The sequence below is a fragment of the Falco peregrinus genome, chromosome 8 (genome assembly GCF_023634155.1).
Source record: "Falco peregrinus isolate bFalPer1 chromosome 8, bFalPer1.pri, whole genome shotgun sequence".
Lineage (NCBI taxonomy): Eukaryota > Metazoa > Chordata > Aves > Falconiformes > Falconidae > Falco > Falco peregrinus.
Window position 1 is genome coordinate 41,425,822 of NC_073728.1, and position 14,816 is coordinate 41,440,637.

At 42.4% G+C, this 14,816-nt stretch overlaps 1 protein-coding gene across 1 annotated transcript in view; it reads left to right on the forward strand.

Annotated features, from left to right (window-relative positions):
- Positions 1-14,816, forward strand: part of KIF5C (kinesin family member 5C) — an 85,516-nt gene that overhangs the window by 50,649 nt on the left and 20,051 nt on the right. The window contains exons 11-16 of the mRNA XM_055812681.1: positions 1,408-1,556; positions 4,706-4,881; positions 7,002-7,070; positions 10,789-10,995; positions 11,998-12,144; positions 14,571-14,759. Of these exons, the coding sequence (XP_055668656.1) occupies positions 1,408-1,556; positions 4,706-4,881; positions 7,002-7,070; positions 10,789-10,995; positions 11,998-12,144; positions 14,571-14,759 (937 nt within the window). The remainder of the gene's footprint in view (positions 1-1,407; positions 1,557-4,705; positions 4,882-7,001; positions 7,071-10,788; positions 10,996-11,997; positions 12,145-14,570; positions 14,760-14,816) is intronic.

A 14,816-nucleotide genomic window follows, 5' to 3' on the forward strand; every position in this document is an offset into this window, starting at 1 on the left:
GCTGTGTATTTTTTTCTGCTCACTTTGCATTTTCTAGTGCAATTGTTTCAGTTCAGTAGGAGCTAAGCACTTCCAAATAATAAAGTGGTGGTGGTTGTTGTTGGAAGGGTTTAAATTTTGTGATATTTTTGCCTAGAGAGGCAGTTAGCTCATGAACCTCCCAACCGTGGCACAGGCACGGGTTTAGGCTCCCTTCCCACTGAGAGCCTTCCTCAGCCCAGTAGTAACCCAGTTACCTGGTGGTGACCAGCGATTCTCCTCCTTCCCTTCCTTCCACCTCCAAAAACATGTTTGAAAGCACTCTTTGGCTTTCAAGAAGGGTAAGTTTCCATATCTCTGCATCACTGTGTTGACATCCTTTGTGCTGTGATGCTTCAAACAGAGCTGAGTTTTGCTGGGGGAGTCTGAGGGATGGCTGTGAAGAGATGGGGCAAGCCCATGGCCAGACCTTAGTGTGGGTGCTCTGTGGTGGGTCTCAGCCCAGGAGAACCTGTGGGGTTGTCGTGGTTTAACCTCATCCAGCAGCTCAGCCCCACACAGCTGCTCCCTCCCTCCCTCCCAGCGGGATGGGGGAGAGAGTCAGAAGGGTAAAAGCGAGAAAACTCATGGGCTGAGATAAAGACAGTTTGATAGGTAAAGCAAAAGCCACGCACACAAGCAGAGCAATCAAGGAATTCATCCCCCAGTTCCCCTGGGCAGGCAGGTGTGCGGCCATCTCCAGGACAGCAGGGCTCCATCACGTGTAACGGTGACTTGGGAAGACAAACGCCATCACTCTGAACGTCCCCCTCTTCCTCCTCCTTCCCCCAGTTTATATACTGAGCATGGCGTTCTGTGGTATGGACTATCCCTTTGGCCAGTTTGGGCCAGCTGTCCTGGCTGTGTCCCCTCCCAAATTCTTGTGCCCCTCCAGCCCTCTTGCTGGCAGTGCCTGAGAAACTGAGAAGTCCTTGGCTTAGTATAAACATGATTAGTGACATTATTCTCCCACCAAACCCAAAATGCAGCACTGCACCAGCTACTGAGAAGAAAATTAACTGTGTCCCAGTGGAAACCAGGACAGAGATGACAGCTTATCTAGCAAAGCAATAGTGACAGGACTTGGTTTTGTCCTTAGTCCAAGAACAGTTTCCAGAGCTCCTGTTTTTGGAGGAATCCTGAAGAGGCAGATCCATGTCTGCTCCAGGTCACTGGGTGCTGGATTTTCATACAGAAAAATTTCTGTTGAGGCTTCCAGGCAGTAATGGTACTGAGGGTTTGAGAGCAAAAGGAATTGTGGCATTGCACTTCAGAAAACAAATTGCAAATATTTGGTAGTTTTCCTTTGTTTCACAAAGAATTCTGAGCCCTTACTGTTTGATTGAGATTGAAGTTGCAGAGCAACTGATGCCTCGTTTTGTTGCACAGGGCTAAGACAATTAAGAACACAGTCTCTGTGAATCTGGAGCTGACTGCGGAGGAGTGGAAGAAAAAGTACGAGAAGGAGAAAGACAAAAACAAAAGTCTAAAGAATGTTATCCAGCATCTAGAGCTGGAACTCAACAGGTGGAGAAATGGTACGTACCAGAAAATGGGAGTGGGTATGTCTTTGTACTTTTAAGGTATGTGTTTAAATCTTGCCTTAAATCACAAGAGTCACAGGAATTCTGAGCTCACCGTTCAGAGTGGTGGCTCACCCTTCACGGTAACGGAAAGGCTGAAGAAGCAGAAACTAGAGAAACCAGCAGCAGATGTGTACAGAATACCACTTTAAATGCCAAAACTAGCATGCTGTCAGGTGTAGAGAATCCAAGGAAGGCAACAATATTTTTTAATAATGTTAGTAATATTAATAATGAAAAGGTAGAATGTAATTAGTTTTTTTTGTTGTTTGTTTGTTTGTTTTTAAAGAACTTCGATCCTCAGGCACGAGAATCAGTTCCAATATGCTATGGTTTGTGGGTTGTTTTTTTTTTTTATAATTGAGTTTAACATTAGAATAATTAGTCCTTTCCAATGATTATGAGTGTCATGTGATTAGAATCACCACTTGTCTCCTTCTGTGGCTTCTAAGTGAAGTTTGTTGAGAACAGCCAATTTTCTGTTTAGAAACATAGGGAATTGCTGTTTAGGGAAGGTCATTAAATCAAGTGTAGGATGGTAGAGGAGGAAGAATATGCATACATACAAATTAAATAATTTGTATTTAATCTGGAACGTTGACAAATAATTTTAGCAAATCATCCTTCATTCTAGGTTTTTTATTCCTCATATTAAAGTAACATAAATCAACCCCCAAACTCCAAACCAACAAACAACGCTTCAACCCAAAGAAACTAACCCTGGCAGCCCCCTCGCACCCTGAAATCCCAACAACCCCCCCAGCTGTAAAACACTGCTGCTTTGGAGTCATTTTTATTTTCTGTATTGCTTATCGTCCATGTCCTACGTGTTGATGTGTTCAGTAGTATGTAACTCTTGCAAACGTGAAGTATCTAAAGTGAGGAGAATTTTGTGATTTAATTATTAGTCACAATTTGTTTTGCACAGTCAAGTCTGGTTTTGAACATATCCTGGGAGAAATTCACTGCTGAAGAGATAATACCTGGCCTTCATGGGTGGGAAAAATTGCTTCCTCCTTTCAGCTCCCTGTGCCGTTCCCTTGCCTTTCAGATGAGATCGTTACCTAATGATTGCGCTCAGTCTCTTTCTCTGGAGACTCCAGCACAGGGAATATTTCCCTTATCAGCATAGTGCAATTGCTATGGAGACACTCGTCTGCTGCTGGCGTTGAAGAGGGCCGAGGATTTATAACCCGCTCATGTTCTGCCTGTTTCATTCTGTGTTTGCTAAATGTGACGACTTTAATATCCTTCCCCTTCCAGAGACACTTTTTTTTTTTTTAAAGACCCCGTATAGATCTTTTCTATATGCCATGTAAAGAAGCCTTACAACATGCTGCCTCTATTGTTTTGTCTAAGTACACACACCTCCTTATCCCCTCCATCTGTCCTGCTTTTCTCATCGGCGTCACCCAGCAATACATTCAGTGCATTCAAAATCCTATTGATTTCTTGTCTGACCTTCCGCAATAGCACCCTTTGGAAGGATGTTCTGTCAAAGGAGGCTCTTTACAAACAAAAGTGTCCCAGAAATTGCTTCTTGAATATGAAATGCAAGATAGATGCATACATATGCCATAGGTATAGCTCATTCTATAAATTTAGAAAATGATACAAAAAATAAACTTGTAGCAGAAAATGGGGGTGCCGAGTTCTCACTGAAGCAAGATTTCAGCAGCCTTGTATCCAAGCACACAATCTGGCCTGTGTTTTACAGGTAGTAGGTGGTTGTTCTTGTCCAATGAATTAAAATCTAAGGATTAATTTTGGGAGGCTCTCAATGGATTCTCTGCAGCCTGAGGAGCATTTCAGTGTTCAAGGCCCCACAGTCTGACCGAGCCCACCTTTCTTAGTCCGCTCCAGTGACATGCAACAATGAAAAGTTAATTTACGTTTTTCTCATTAATCATATAAATATAATCAAGCCATTAGCAATAGGGCAAAACGTATTTTGACTGAAGTACGTTATTATAGATTGCTTATATATGCACCGCATATGCTGCTTCATTTCAAATTACTCTTTTTCATGCTTCAAGTGTGGAAAAAAAAGTATCTTCTCTGTTAGTTGGTCGTGCTCTTTCATGCCCTGTTTTGTTCTGCTTTGGGGCCTGAATTACCTTGTCTTTTTGGTTTTTGATGTATTTGTCCTGTTTACTTCTTCTCTGCCAGTAAGAGAAGTAGTGCCTACACTGTTTTGGCAAGAGGAATGGATAGTAAAGTTTTATGGGATTAAAATATTGTATCTTTTCATAGAAAAGGAAAAAACCTGTTTGTGCAGGAGGGTTGGACATAGCCTTCCTGCACCTCGAGCAACGTGCGCAGCATTCAGTGGCTGGCAGTCTCTCACCAGACTCTAATGAGAGTAGATTCAATTTCTGGCATGAGCGCCTTGCCTGTCCCTCTTCACTGAGCTGCAGCGGGCTCGTAATTGCAATGCACTGACGTTACCGAAGGAGATACTCCTCGGAGAAAATGGTTTTGAAAGAAAACGTGTAGGGAGGACCTCCTCTCTGGTATGCACAGGCAACATCTGAAAATTGGTGCACGCGCTTTAATTTTACATGTGACAAGGCAGAAGGTGAACATTGTTTTAAATGCAGCTGTCTTACCCGTTGTCCTGATGCTCCAGCAGTTCATTATGGGGGAGGGAGGGTTTATAAGGCGGTTGGAAGTCTGGAGAGGAAGAGACGTTTAATTGCTGGTAGGCTTTAGGCTGAAAGTCAGATTTATTTATTGTTTTTCCTCTTTATTTACACTTTTTTTTTTAATCCATGGAGCTAATCCAATCTATAGAGGGCTGGAGTGAGCAGGGAGCCGGGAGTTTGGTAATTTTAGTGGCAGCCACTTGAAGTGTTGCTGCATTTTGCGTGTTTGTGTTTCTCACCGTGGAGGTCATCCTCCTAATGAGGACAGCCGTCCTTCCACACCTACTTCTGCCTGTCCTTTGTATGCATGGCGGCTGCCTGCCTCGCACAGCTGGATACGGATGCAGCCCTTCTTGGCTTTGCTGAGTCTCACCAGCTGTGAAGGACCTTCCCAGGTGTCCATGGGTTTGGGCAACCCTATCTCTTGGATTGGAATGACCGTGGCTTGTATGCCTGCAGGAGAAGCTGTGCCTGAAGATGAACAGATCAGCGCGAAGGACCAGAAGAACCTGGAGCCTTGTGATAACACGCCCATTATTGACAACATCACGCCGGTTGTCGCCAGCATCTCGACAGAGGAGAAGCAGAAATATGACGAGGAGATTGCCAGTCTCTACAGGCAGCTGGATGATAAGGTGTGAACATTTGGTTTGACTCCGTTTGTTGGGTGTAAATGGAAAACTAAGCCTAAAATGGGTGGGTGTCTCTCTGTATGTCTTGAGCACCACGAACTGGGAAATAACCCAAAGTTCAAAACACCATCACTGCGTAAAGGCTGATCCATTGCATCAGCTGTCTGCCTCTGCGCCCTCTGCAGAGTGTTGTGGGGCATTCGCTGTGGAACCGGGGCCAGCTTTCCCTTTAATTTTAAGGGCTCAGGACAAGCTTTTCAGTACTCCTTTTCTTCAGCGATTTTTGTAAAATTCCTCAGCAAACTGTAACATCATCTTGGAGTCTCAGGAGAAAGAAAAAAAGGGAGAAAAGGGAGACTATATCTTAATATTTTTGATATATTCATTGTGTATTTGACTTCTAAGGAAAATACATAACCATCCCTTGGGTCTCTTCTGTTCATGTTGCTCTAGCTATGAACACTGCCTGGCATGCAGGCAGCTGTTCTATTTATTTATTTATTTATTTGCACAGCTTGAAGTACATCATTGGCACTTAAAGCGATCAGCAATACATTTACTGAGCATTTACCATTAATAGCTTTGGCTTGCATGAAGATAAAAAGCGGGGAAAAAAAGGCATATTAAACCCGTTAGCCATTACAGGTGAGAACAGCATGCAAGGCTATCTAGAAAAAGTTTTCAGGGTAGCTTTAATTATGAATCAGAATTTGATATTAACTTTAGATTGTAATTAGCAGGAAAATATCATGGAAAAAAAGCTCCTTGTATGTTAACATGGAAGTTTGGCTGTGTATGAATACGGAGGGAGGGAGGGGATCGCTGTGTGTAACCCCTGAGTCTGACGTGCACACGGTCTCTCTGCACAGTCTGGTTGCACGCAGCAGTGTGTTAATGGCTTCCAAACTAACGGTTATGGTTCTTAAGAAATTACTGGATTTCTGTGATAGAGAATACGTTCCTGGTAGCAGTCTCTAGATGTTACATATTGATAAGAAAAAGAAAAAAAGTCCGTTGTTCCTTCACGTTCTCTCATGTAAAGTAGCAAAGCCCACTGAATTATTTTTGAGGGAACTGGCAGCAGGTTTGGTTTTTACCCCAGAAAACATGGGAAGCATCATTTGGCGTGTTACTCCAGTACTATAGAAAATGAAAACATATTTGATTCCCAAACCAAAACCAAAATACCACCGTTTGTAACCTGTTACAGTGTAAACCCTTCTTATGTTATACCTGGGCCTAATTTAATATTAGGAAATGGTGTGATATATTCTACCTGATAGCTGTGTTTGTTATCAGGAGTCAACCTGTTAGCATTCCTGTCAGTGAAACACAAAATACCAGTTCACTCTGACAGAGTAAAAAGCAACCGTTTGTCTTTGGTGCGTTCCTTGGAGAAGGATATCCGTCAGGAGAACAGCGGTGGGCTCGGCCCGGGGCTGTGCTTGGTGTGCCTCCTGGGGCCTTTGGAGGAAGGACTCTTACAGTGCAGTCCTCATCCTTTCTCTTCTCCATTTAAGCTCAGTTCCTACCCACGAGGATGTTTTCTTAACAAGGAAGTTGAAATGCCAGTAAAATAGGATGCCTGGCAGTGCATTGCCTGGCAGTATTTTCTTCAAGGGCTGTGGTGGAGTAGGAAAATACAAATTCTGCAGTTGAGGGCTCCAGGTGCTGTATTGTGATTTGAGCTTCCTTTTTCATTAATGCAGTTCAAAGCTAGCTGTAAGTTGTAGTTGGTTAATAAAGCTGTCTTTAGTGATCTCTCTTCAGCTGAAATTCGGGGTCAGAGTAAGAGAGAGCAAGGGAGCGAGGGTGTGTATGTATTTGTACATCTATAAAATATCACATCTGTTGGCAACGTCTCCTGCGAGTTGTATGGTGCAACTCTGACCACATCAGTGTCTTGTTTGCTGTCAGGAACACCCCTGCTGAGGTATATACCAGAGCCAACTGCACGTATGCATTGCTCTAACTGTGTAGCTCTGTGTATGTATATTTTTCTCTCATACCACTCAAATGTGCGTAAGGTTTGTTATGGCATTATTCTCCCTTCTTTTCTAGAAAGGTGACCAAACAAGAAGTGTGATAAGAAACTAAAATTCTCCCACCCCGTTTCATTGCAGGATGATGAAATCAACCAGCAGAGCCAGTTGGCTGAAAAACTAAAGCAACAAATGTTGGATCAAGAGGAGGTAAAAAACTAAACCCAAAACCCACCAAAAAACTCACAAATGAAAAAAACCTTGCATTTTGCTTATGAGCCCCTCATTTAATGCTTCTGACATAGTTGTTGTTGTTCATATTGACTTGCTAAAATTCAGTAAGTAAGAGAAAACTCTTGACAGCTAGGTTTAAACTTCAATTTTCATAATATCCTCAGAAGAGCATTAAGCCTTGATAACTCCTTATAGTAGCATGCCATCCTGCTGGGAAGTGATCCTGGAGGTACCAGGGTAGGAGCGTGGCCAGTGTTATTGACTTCAAACATATTTTTAATATATTTTTGTACTCTTCCATGTATCCAGACACTGTGGACTGTGCGTACAAATTTCTTAGTCTGACGGTATAAAAATTACTCCTGGTAATAAATTACGGATGTTCAGTATTTTGTTAGAGACAGTACTGAGGGAAATCTGTGAGTCTGAAAAATTGGTTATTGGTGCCGCCATAGGTTTGCTTCAAAATCTTGGATTTCTCACTTCAAACATTTTATTTCTGTCTGTAAAATGAATGTTTTTTGTTTTTTACATAGGGAATATGATAGCTAAACTTCCAGTGAAGTAATTTCCTTATCTGTCATTTGTTTATGAGAGGTTTTGAAGATCCAAAATCTGGCAATAACACCAAATCACCAAGTTGCCCAGATGTTGCTGTAGTAGTATTTCTTAGAAGATGGGGTTTTTTTGCTGGTTTTTGAACCATGGGAAACTGGAGGACCATTCAGACCAAGAATATATAATCCAATGTGGGAGTTCACCCATCGTTAGTGTTCCAAACATTGGTCTCTCTTTGCACAGAACACTGCTGTGATGCTCTAGGAGAGCACCTCTCCCAGCTGCATGAGCCACTTCACTGGGGTACAGCATTATGCTGGCTGCTTTATTGACCTCTCTTGTCATTGCAAAGTTATTCTGTCTGTGTCTCAATCCTTATCTAAGCCCTCAGAAAGGGTTTCCAAGGTGTAGCCCCTTAAAACAGGGAAAGAAAAACATATGAAAGCATCTGTTACTCATCACTCGTTACTTAGCTGCCGCCTTTGGGGAGCTATCCTCACTGGTGGAATTACCAGCTTTATTTTACTTTGTGATTAAGCTCATCATTCACTTGCCACAACTTTCTTCTGATTAATTCGTATTGCGTGCTACCCGTGTCTGTGGCTATACGAATATAACAGAGTTTTATGCATCCTTAGCAACATTATTATCTGATGTGTGTTATTTACACCATCTCATTTCGCCCATCTTTTTTATATCAGTGTTCTCATCTAAAGCTTCTTTTCCCCTCAGTTCTTCTTGTGCCTAATTTTTTGGGTGATGTGCATTTCTTTCTTGGTGTTAGATATCTTAGAGCCTGCTGTATGCTGGCTTATTCCCCACGCTCTGTGTTCCATACTCAATATCACATCTGGAAGATGCATCAAGTTTTCAGTGGTCTCTAATCTTTGCCTTACAGACCACTTTCCCCCGTTTTTGCACGTGTTTTGGTCTAGCTCTGCTGACTTATAGAAGCCTCTGCAGCTGATGCTGCACCGCTTGTTCAGAAGGTTTAGCTGCTTCATCTGAGAAGCTTGTCTATCTTACTAGCTTTGAAAAAGCTTTGAAAGCTAATGCAATTTTTTTTTCTTCTTTAAGGGAATTAATTTTTGCAAGTTTTGTCTTCCACATGTAAGCCTCACCTGCGCTGCGGGAGTGATGTACCTGGTCCTTCTTAGGGCTGTGATTAGCACTGTGATACATTTAGCTGCAGCGCAGCTGCCTCACTCTGCTTCCCTCTAATTAACCAGAGGACTTTTTTCTGCTCGATTAAGCTAGCAGGTTAGTTATAAATCTAAGGCCTGCCACAGATGGCATTGTGCTGATACTGGTGTCTTTTGGTACCCTTTCACCACTGGCTGTTTCCTAGGGCGTGTGTTTTGGGGGGATTCTGAATCTTCCAGCCTTGCATCTCGCGTGCTGTGAGCAGATCCGCTGTGCACTGCAGAGTTGTCTCCTTCCCTTTGTTTACAACTGATCAGTATGTTATACTGATCATATGTATGTATATATATGTATATCTATACGTATATATGTATATAACATATATACATATGTTATAATAATGTGTTATTAATAGCCTTTTAAAATCTAGGTATATTTTTTCCACGTTACATCAACAAGAATCTTCCGGGGAGCTGTGTTTATGCTCTAGGTGCTATATAACAGTTCCTTTTACTTGAAGTCACAGTAATATTCACACAGAAAATTTCTTAAGTAAATGTAAATAATAGTTCCATCTGTGTTTAGGAGAAAGATTATTTTAAGCTATTTTGTTGTTTAAATATTTACATGCCATCTGGCTTTGGCAATTCAGTGGGTTTTTCTGTAATGTGAGTGCACTTCTGAGGCTGCAGCATTATCAGTGAGATAAATTTCCCTTACATCTGAATCCTCGCTCCGCCGCTTTGGGCACGTGCCAGTGTCTGGAGCTGCCTGGTTGGTTTCCTATTTTCCATTAGCACTCTGAGCCAAAAAAACACAATGTCTTCTCTGACATTATTCTTTCAGGTGGTTCATTTTTAGAAAGGTGTTTCTGTTTTGCAGTGGGCAGCGGTGGGATGAGGCAGAACAAGGCCACCCAGCGCACTTCAGTAATGCAGAGTTTGTTCTGCTGTCTGAGAAAGCTGCAGGCCAGTAAAATTATACAAATCCATGTATAGGAGGGCTTGAATTAAGTGAGTTCTGTCAGTGAATGTCCAAACTTTGCCAAACGTTAGGATGAGCATGAATGCCTTCTTGCATCACATGCACTGGTTCTATACGTTACTGTTCCGTATTTTATGGTTTTATGCAATGTTAAGTCTTGATCTTGTTACTATTCTTGAAACTACAGTATTAGTAATAGATGTTATGTGGCACCTTTATTTTCACATCATTCTGCAGCATACGACTGCTGTTGAGCCTGGGTTTGTGCTAGGAACTCGATAGCTGGATTTTCGAGATTTTTAACACCTGAAGGAAGATGGGGTTGTGCAAGGGAGAGGGCTATGCCACTGACCTCTTGCAATCAGTCACTGTCACTGAACCTTCAGCATCTCTCTTAGTGGCATGCAGAGAGTAAATGTGATAAGTTTTACAAATTTGAAATACTCAGGAGTATGTTTGATGCCTATATTTTCTTCTTCAGTTAATACTTTGCCTTACAAATATGAGCAGCTAATCTGTCTTCAGCATCATGCTTCAGATGTTAACTAAAAATAATCTTTGTAGGTTTGCTTATCAAAATACTTCTCTAATGCCACAAGACCTTTGAGGCTGCCTCAGAGAGCCCTTTTACTTGGTTCTGTTCAAAGATGAGTCTGTGTTTAAATATTTTATTTTGTGATTTTTTTTGGTTGTAGCTGCAGCATTGGATTGAGGGAGAAAATTTTTTTTGGAGCTACAATACTCAGTCTTGTGTCATAATGGATTTGATTAAGTCTTTCTTTTCATTGAAGTTCAGAGCCTTTTTTGCTTCCTTCAAATACATTCATGCTGAAAGTGATGCTGTTTCTGGTAGAGTAGCAGCATTTCTTCTCTCCTGCTTTCTCTCACAGCACACATGCTTGTGTGCTCACACTTTCTTTCTCTTTTTCTCTGGTTTTGCCCTTTTCAATGTTGTCTTTTGAATGAGTTTTTGGGGTGACTTAACACTTCTGTGATACCTGGTTTCCAGCTTTTGGCCTCCACTAGGAGAGATTATGAGAAGATTCAAGAGGAGCTGACCCGTCTCCAGATTGAGAATGAAGCAGCGAAAGATGAAGTGAAAGAGGTCCTTCAAGCCCTGGAAGAATTAGCTGTCAATTATGACCAGAAATCCCAAGAAGTGGAGGACAAAACAAGGGCCAACGAGCAGCTGGCTGATGAGCTGGCACAGAAGAGTGTAAGAGCAAGCGGTTCATAGTGCCAGTTCCCTCCTCACCCCCTAACTCTGCACCTCCCCTAAAGATTTCCATAGGGGCTCCCAGAAAACTGCTAGCCTGTGCCATTGCAGGGATCTTTCAGATGCTTCCAAGTACGTTGTTAAGTAGTGTAAAAACTGGAGTGGCAGGGAAGCTCTGAAGAGATCTGTATTTGCTGGTGCTACCCTCTCCTATCTTAATTAAAAGTTAACATTAAGGTAATTCAGAAACTGGTCTGTGGAAGCTGATGGCAGGTTGTGGCTCTCTTGCAACCTGTGTATTTTGCACTCCCTAGCAGCAGCTGAACTGCCTGTGAGAACTGGCCATTCTGTGTTTTGGTTATTTAAAAACTGTATTATGCCAAGAAAGATGTGAAAATCTGCTTTATACAAATTGGTACCTTTTGTGTGTCTCTGGACTCTGTGCTGCGGAGCAGGGATTTTGTTTAGACTCAGGGGATCCCAAGGAAGGAATCAATAAAATAAAAAAAATCAGCTTTTTCAGATGTGTACTGATCTTTAGGAAAAGGGCTGACTAGAGAAAAGTCAAGGATTGGCTTACTAGTTTCAGACATCCTTGTTCCTTAATTCATTACACAAATAAGGGAGCTGTTGTTAACAGTTCTTTTTTCATGGAAGACTTTGTTACCTACTTCAGTAAAAGAGATTACTATGAAATCCACTTGAAAAAATTGAATTTTATATCCTTCTATACCTGTTTCTCTGTGATTAACCTTCCTTGATGTGTATTACGTAGATAAGATTCTTACCGGATTTACTACATTTAATAGATCTAAAGTAGCCTTGTTAGCAAGCGCGTTGTGAAAGTGGATTATGGCAAGGTGGAATGGTACGCGTCTGTGCATTGAGCCAGTAGGCATGTTCAGGAAAATGCAAGACAATACTGTGTAACCTAAATATCACAGAAGAATTGGTGCCCAGTACGCTCAGGGGAGGGTAACTTTTGCTTTTAAACCTTTTCAGAGTGCCCTGACGGCGACCCAGAGGGAGCTGGGCCAGTTGCAGGAGCTCAGTAACCATCAGAAGAAGAGAGCTACCGAAATCTTGAACTTGCTGCTGAAGGACCTGGGAGAGATTGGAGGAATCATTGGGACTAATGATGTTAAAACAGTAAGGGTTTGTGTATTTATTTATTAATTAATATCTTTATTGCTTGCCCGTGCCCTGCCCCCCACCCCCCCCACACCACACACCCCCCGCAATAGAAGAATACTTGACGTGGAATATGTCCTTCTCCCAGGACGCTGCTGTTGCTGTGTTTAAAACCCCTGGCTCCAGCACAGAGTAAAATACCGAAGAGATCTTTGTCCGAGTCAGAGATGGTGGGTGTTTGTGCACACAATTACCACTTCTATTCCCAGCTCAAGTGTTTGGGGCCAGACTAATGCGGCCCATCTGGATGTTGATGCATTTATTAATTGGGGGATACTCAGTTCCCCCCAAAACAATACACACGTAGCCCTATTCCTTCATTAGCTAGCGTGAGCCACTATTCCTAGAATCTGCAGAATCTTTATGGGTGAGATTTGGCTTCTGGGAGGCTATCTTTTTGTTTGAAGTTTGTCCTAAAAACTGTTGTGTAGCTGAAGGTGAACAGTTCTCCAAGGCAGAGGTCTGCACTGACGGCTGTCCAGGGCACCCAAATGAAAAGTTCTGCAGGGAAATTCTGATTTCTGCATTCTGGTGTTTATTACCTTTCAACAGTGGCTGGCTTCAGCAAAGAGCCCATGCTTTCACGTTGTGTTTCTGGACACGAGGTGCTTTAAACTGGCTGATTCCCAGCACTGATAAATTTGTGCTAGATACCACATAAATAATTACACGACAGTAAGACCAGCTGAACTTTTGTGTAATGACTAATGTCCTTTACAGAAGAAAAATTGCAGAGGATCTTATTCCTTTGAAGAGAGAAGGTAAGAATGGGAGTGAAGGTGGTTGAAGTGGCAGAAACCTTGGTATCTGAACACACCTGGAGATGGTGCAAATTTTGGCCAGCTTTGCTTTGAAGTTTGCCTTCGGTCTGGCTCTTGGGTTTACAGATAAGGGCAAGGAGGTAGCTACTCACTTTGTCACACTTGTGTTGGAGATGAGCAAAATGCTAAGTCTCAAGGGAGATATTTGTATGATCTTTGTGAAGTCGCTCACATCTCTGATGGAAACTTTTCATGGCCTGGAAAATCTTCCTGGTGATGTTAACGCCATCTTATCTGTCCATTTAAAACCACATGAAAAAGAATAATTGCTAAAACTGGGTAAGAAATTACTTTTCAAGGTGTATCTAAATTCTGTGCAAAGCACTCTGTTTTCTTGCTTTAATTCACTTCTCAGCTTTTGAGCTATGAACATTCCTGACCATTCAAAGCTAAAGTGAGTACATGTGGCTGCAATGCTTTGAGTTATCTCTGACAGTTGATGGTATCCTGCTAAAGCCCCCTTAGACCAGGAGATGCTCTAGCCTGCTCTTACTGCAGAGGACATGATCCCTGCTGTCTGATGTGGCTATGCAGATGCCAGGACCACAAGACCAGACTTTGCTAGATGTTACAGCAACCTCTGGTGGCCACTGTAATAGGAACTAGAAGAGGCACTCTGAAAATGGAGGCAGAGGCCGTTTGATACAAATTTTTATAGTAACTAAGATGTCAGCATTTTACAGGACAGCTGTCAGTGTAAATAAGGCCAGATTGAGAAGCTTTTAGAAGAATAATTTCCAATTTGTTGGCAATTAGCGTCTTCTAAAAGTGTGTCTAATTTCAGACCAGACTGAGAGTTTTGGAAGCAATCACATTTTTTAGGCTGTTGGGAGGAGATACAGCACATGTTGCCTTCCCCTTGGCGGTGCTGGGCAAAAGGCGAAAATCAGATGAAGTTGTTAGCCACGTGCTCGCTCAAGGAGAACCTTTGCAGCTCATCCTTGGGTTACGTGAAATAAGTAGTTGAAGAAAAGTCATGAAGAGAAAGACATACAAATAAAAGGCACCACAGTAAACCAGGGAAGGAAATGATGTATAAATAGAATTATGCTAATATTTAGAGACAAGAGCCATTTTCTCTTGCCAGGTGAGATTTCCAGACCCATGTTTGTCTTACAGCTCCTTGTTGAAGTGGGTAGCACAACCCTTCAAGAGGAGACTCATTTAAGGAGTACTTTGAAAATGCTCTTCAACCTTTAGCAGTTTGAAAGAAGGAACATTTCCCATGCTGGTGATGTGAGAGGGTTTCTCCAAAATATGCTCTTGCCATGATGGTGGGCTTGGTTACTTCAGATGTTGAACCACTAAATTGATGAAGCACACTGTGAGCGCAAGTCTTAATTTCTCTCTTTTGGGGCTTATTAGTGAAGATTGTAAGAAGCAGTGTGGTATAACATTTTTAAAGGTGACCAGAAGGTCCATGGGTACTCCTTGAGGGTTGATGTGCTTTCACAGAGGCTTCCTAGCTCTAGACAAGAGTTTCACAGCAGGATGATTGCTTTGCGTTGACTTACCTGCAAGAACCACACCTTCAAGATTGCGATCTTTTCTCTGTGTGTTTAGTTGGCAGACGTGAATGGGGTGATTGAGGAGGAGTTCACCATGGCACGGCTTTACATCAGCAAGATGAAGTCGGAGGTGAAGTCTCTGGTGAACCGCAGCAAGCAGCTCGAGAGTGCCCAGATAGACTCCAACAGGAAGATGAACGCCAGCGAGAGGGAGCTCGCGGCTTGCCAGCTCCTCATTTCACAAGTACGTTTGTCCCTTCCCTCAGCCTGTTGCAGCAAGGTTTGATGACTTTCTCAGCCT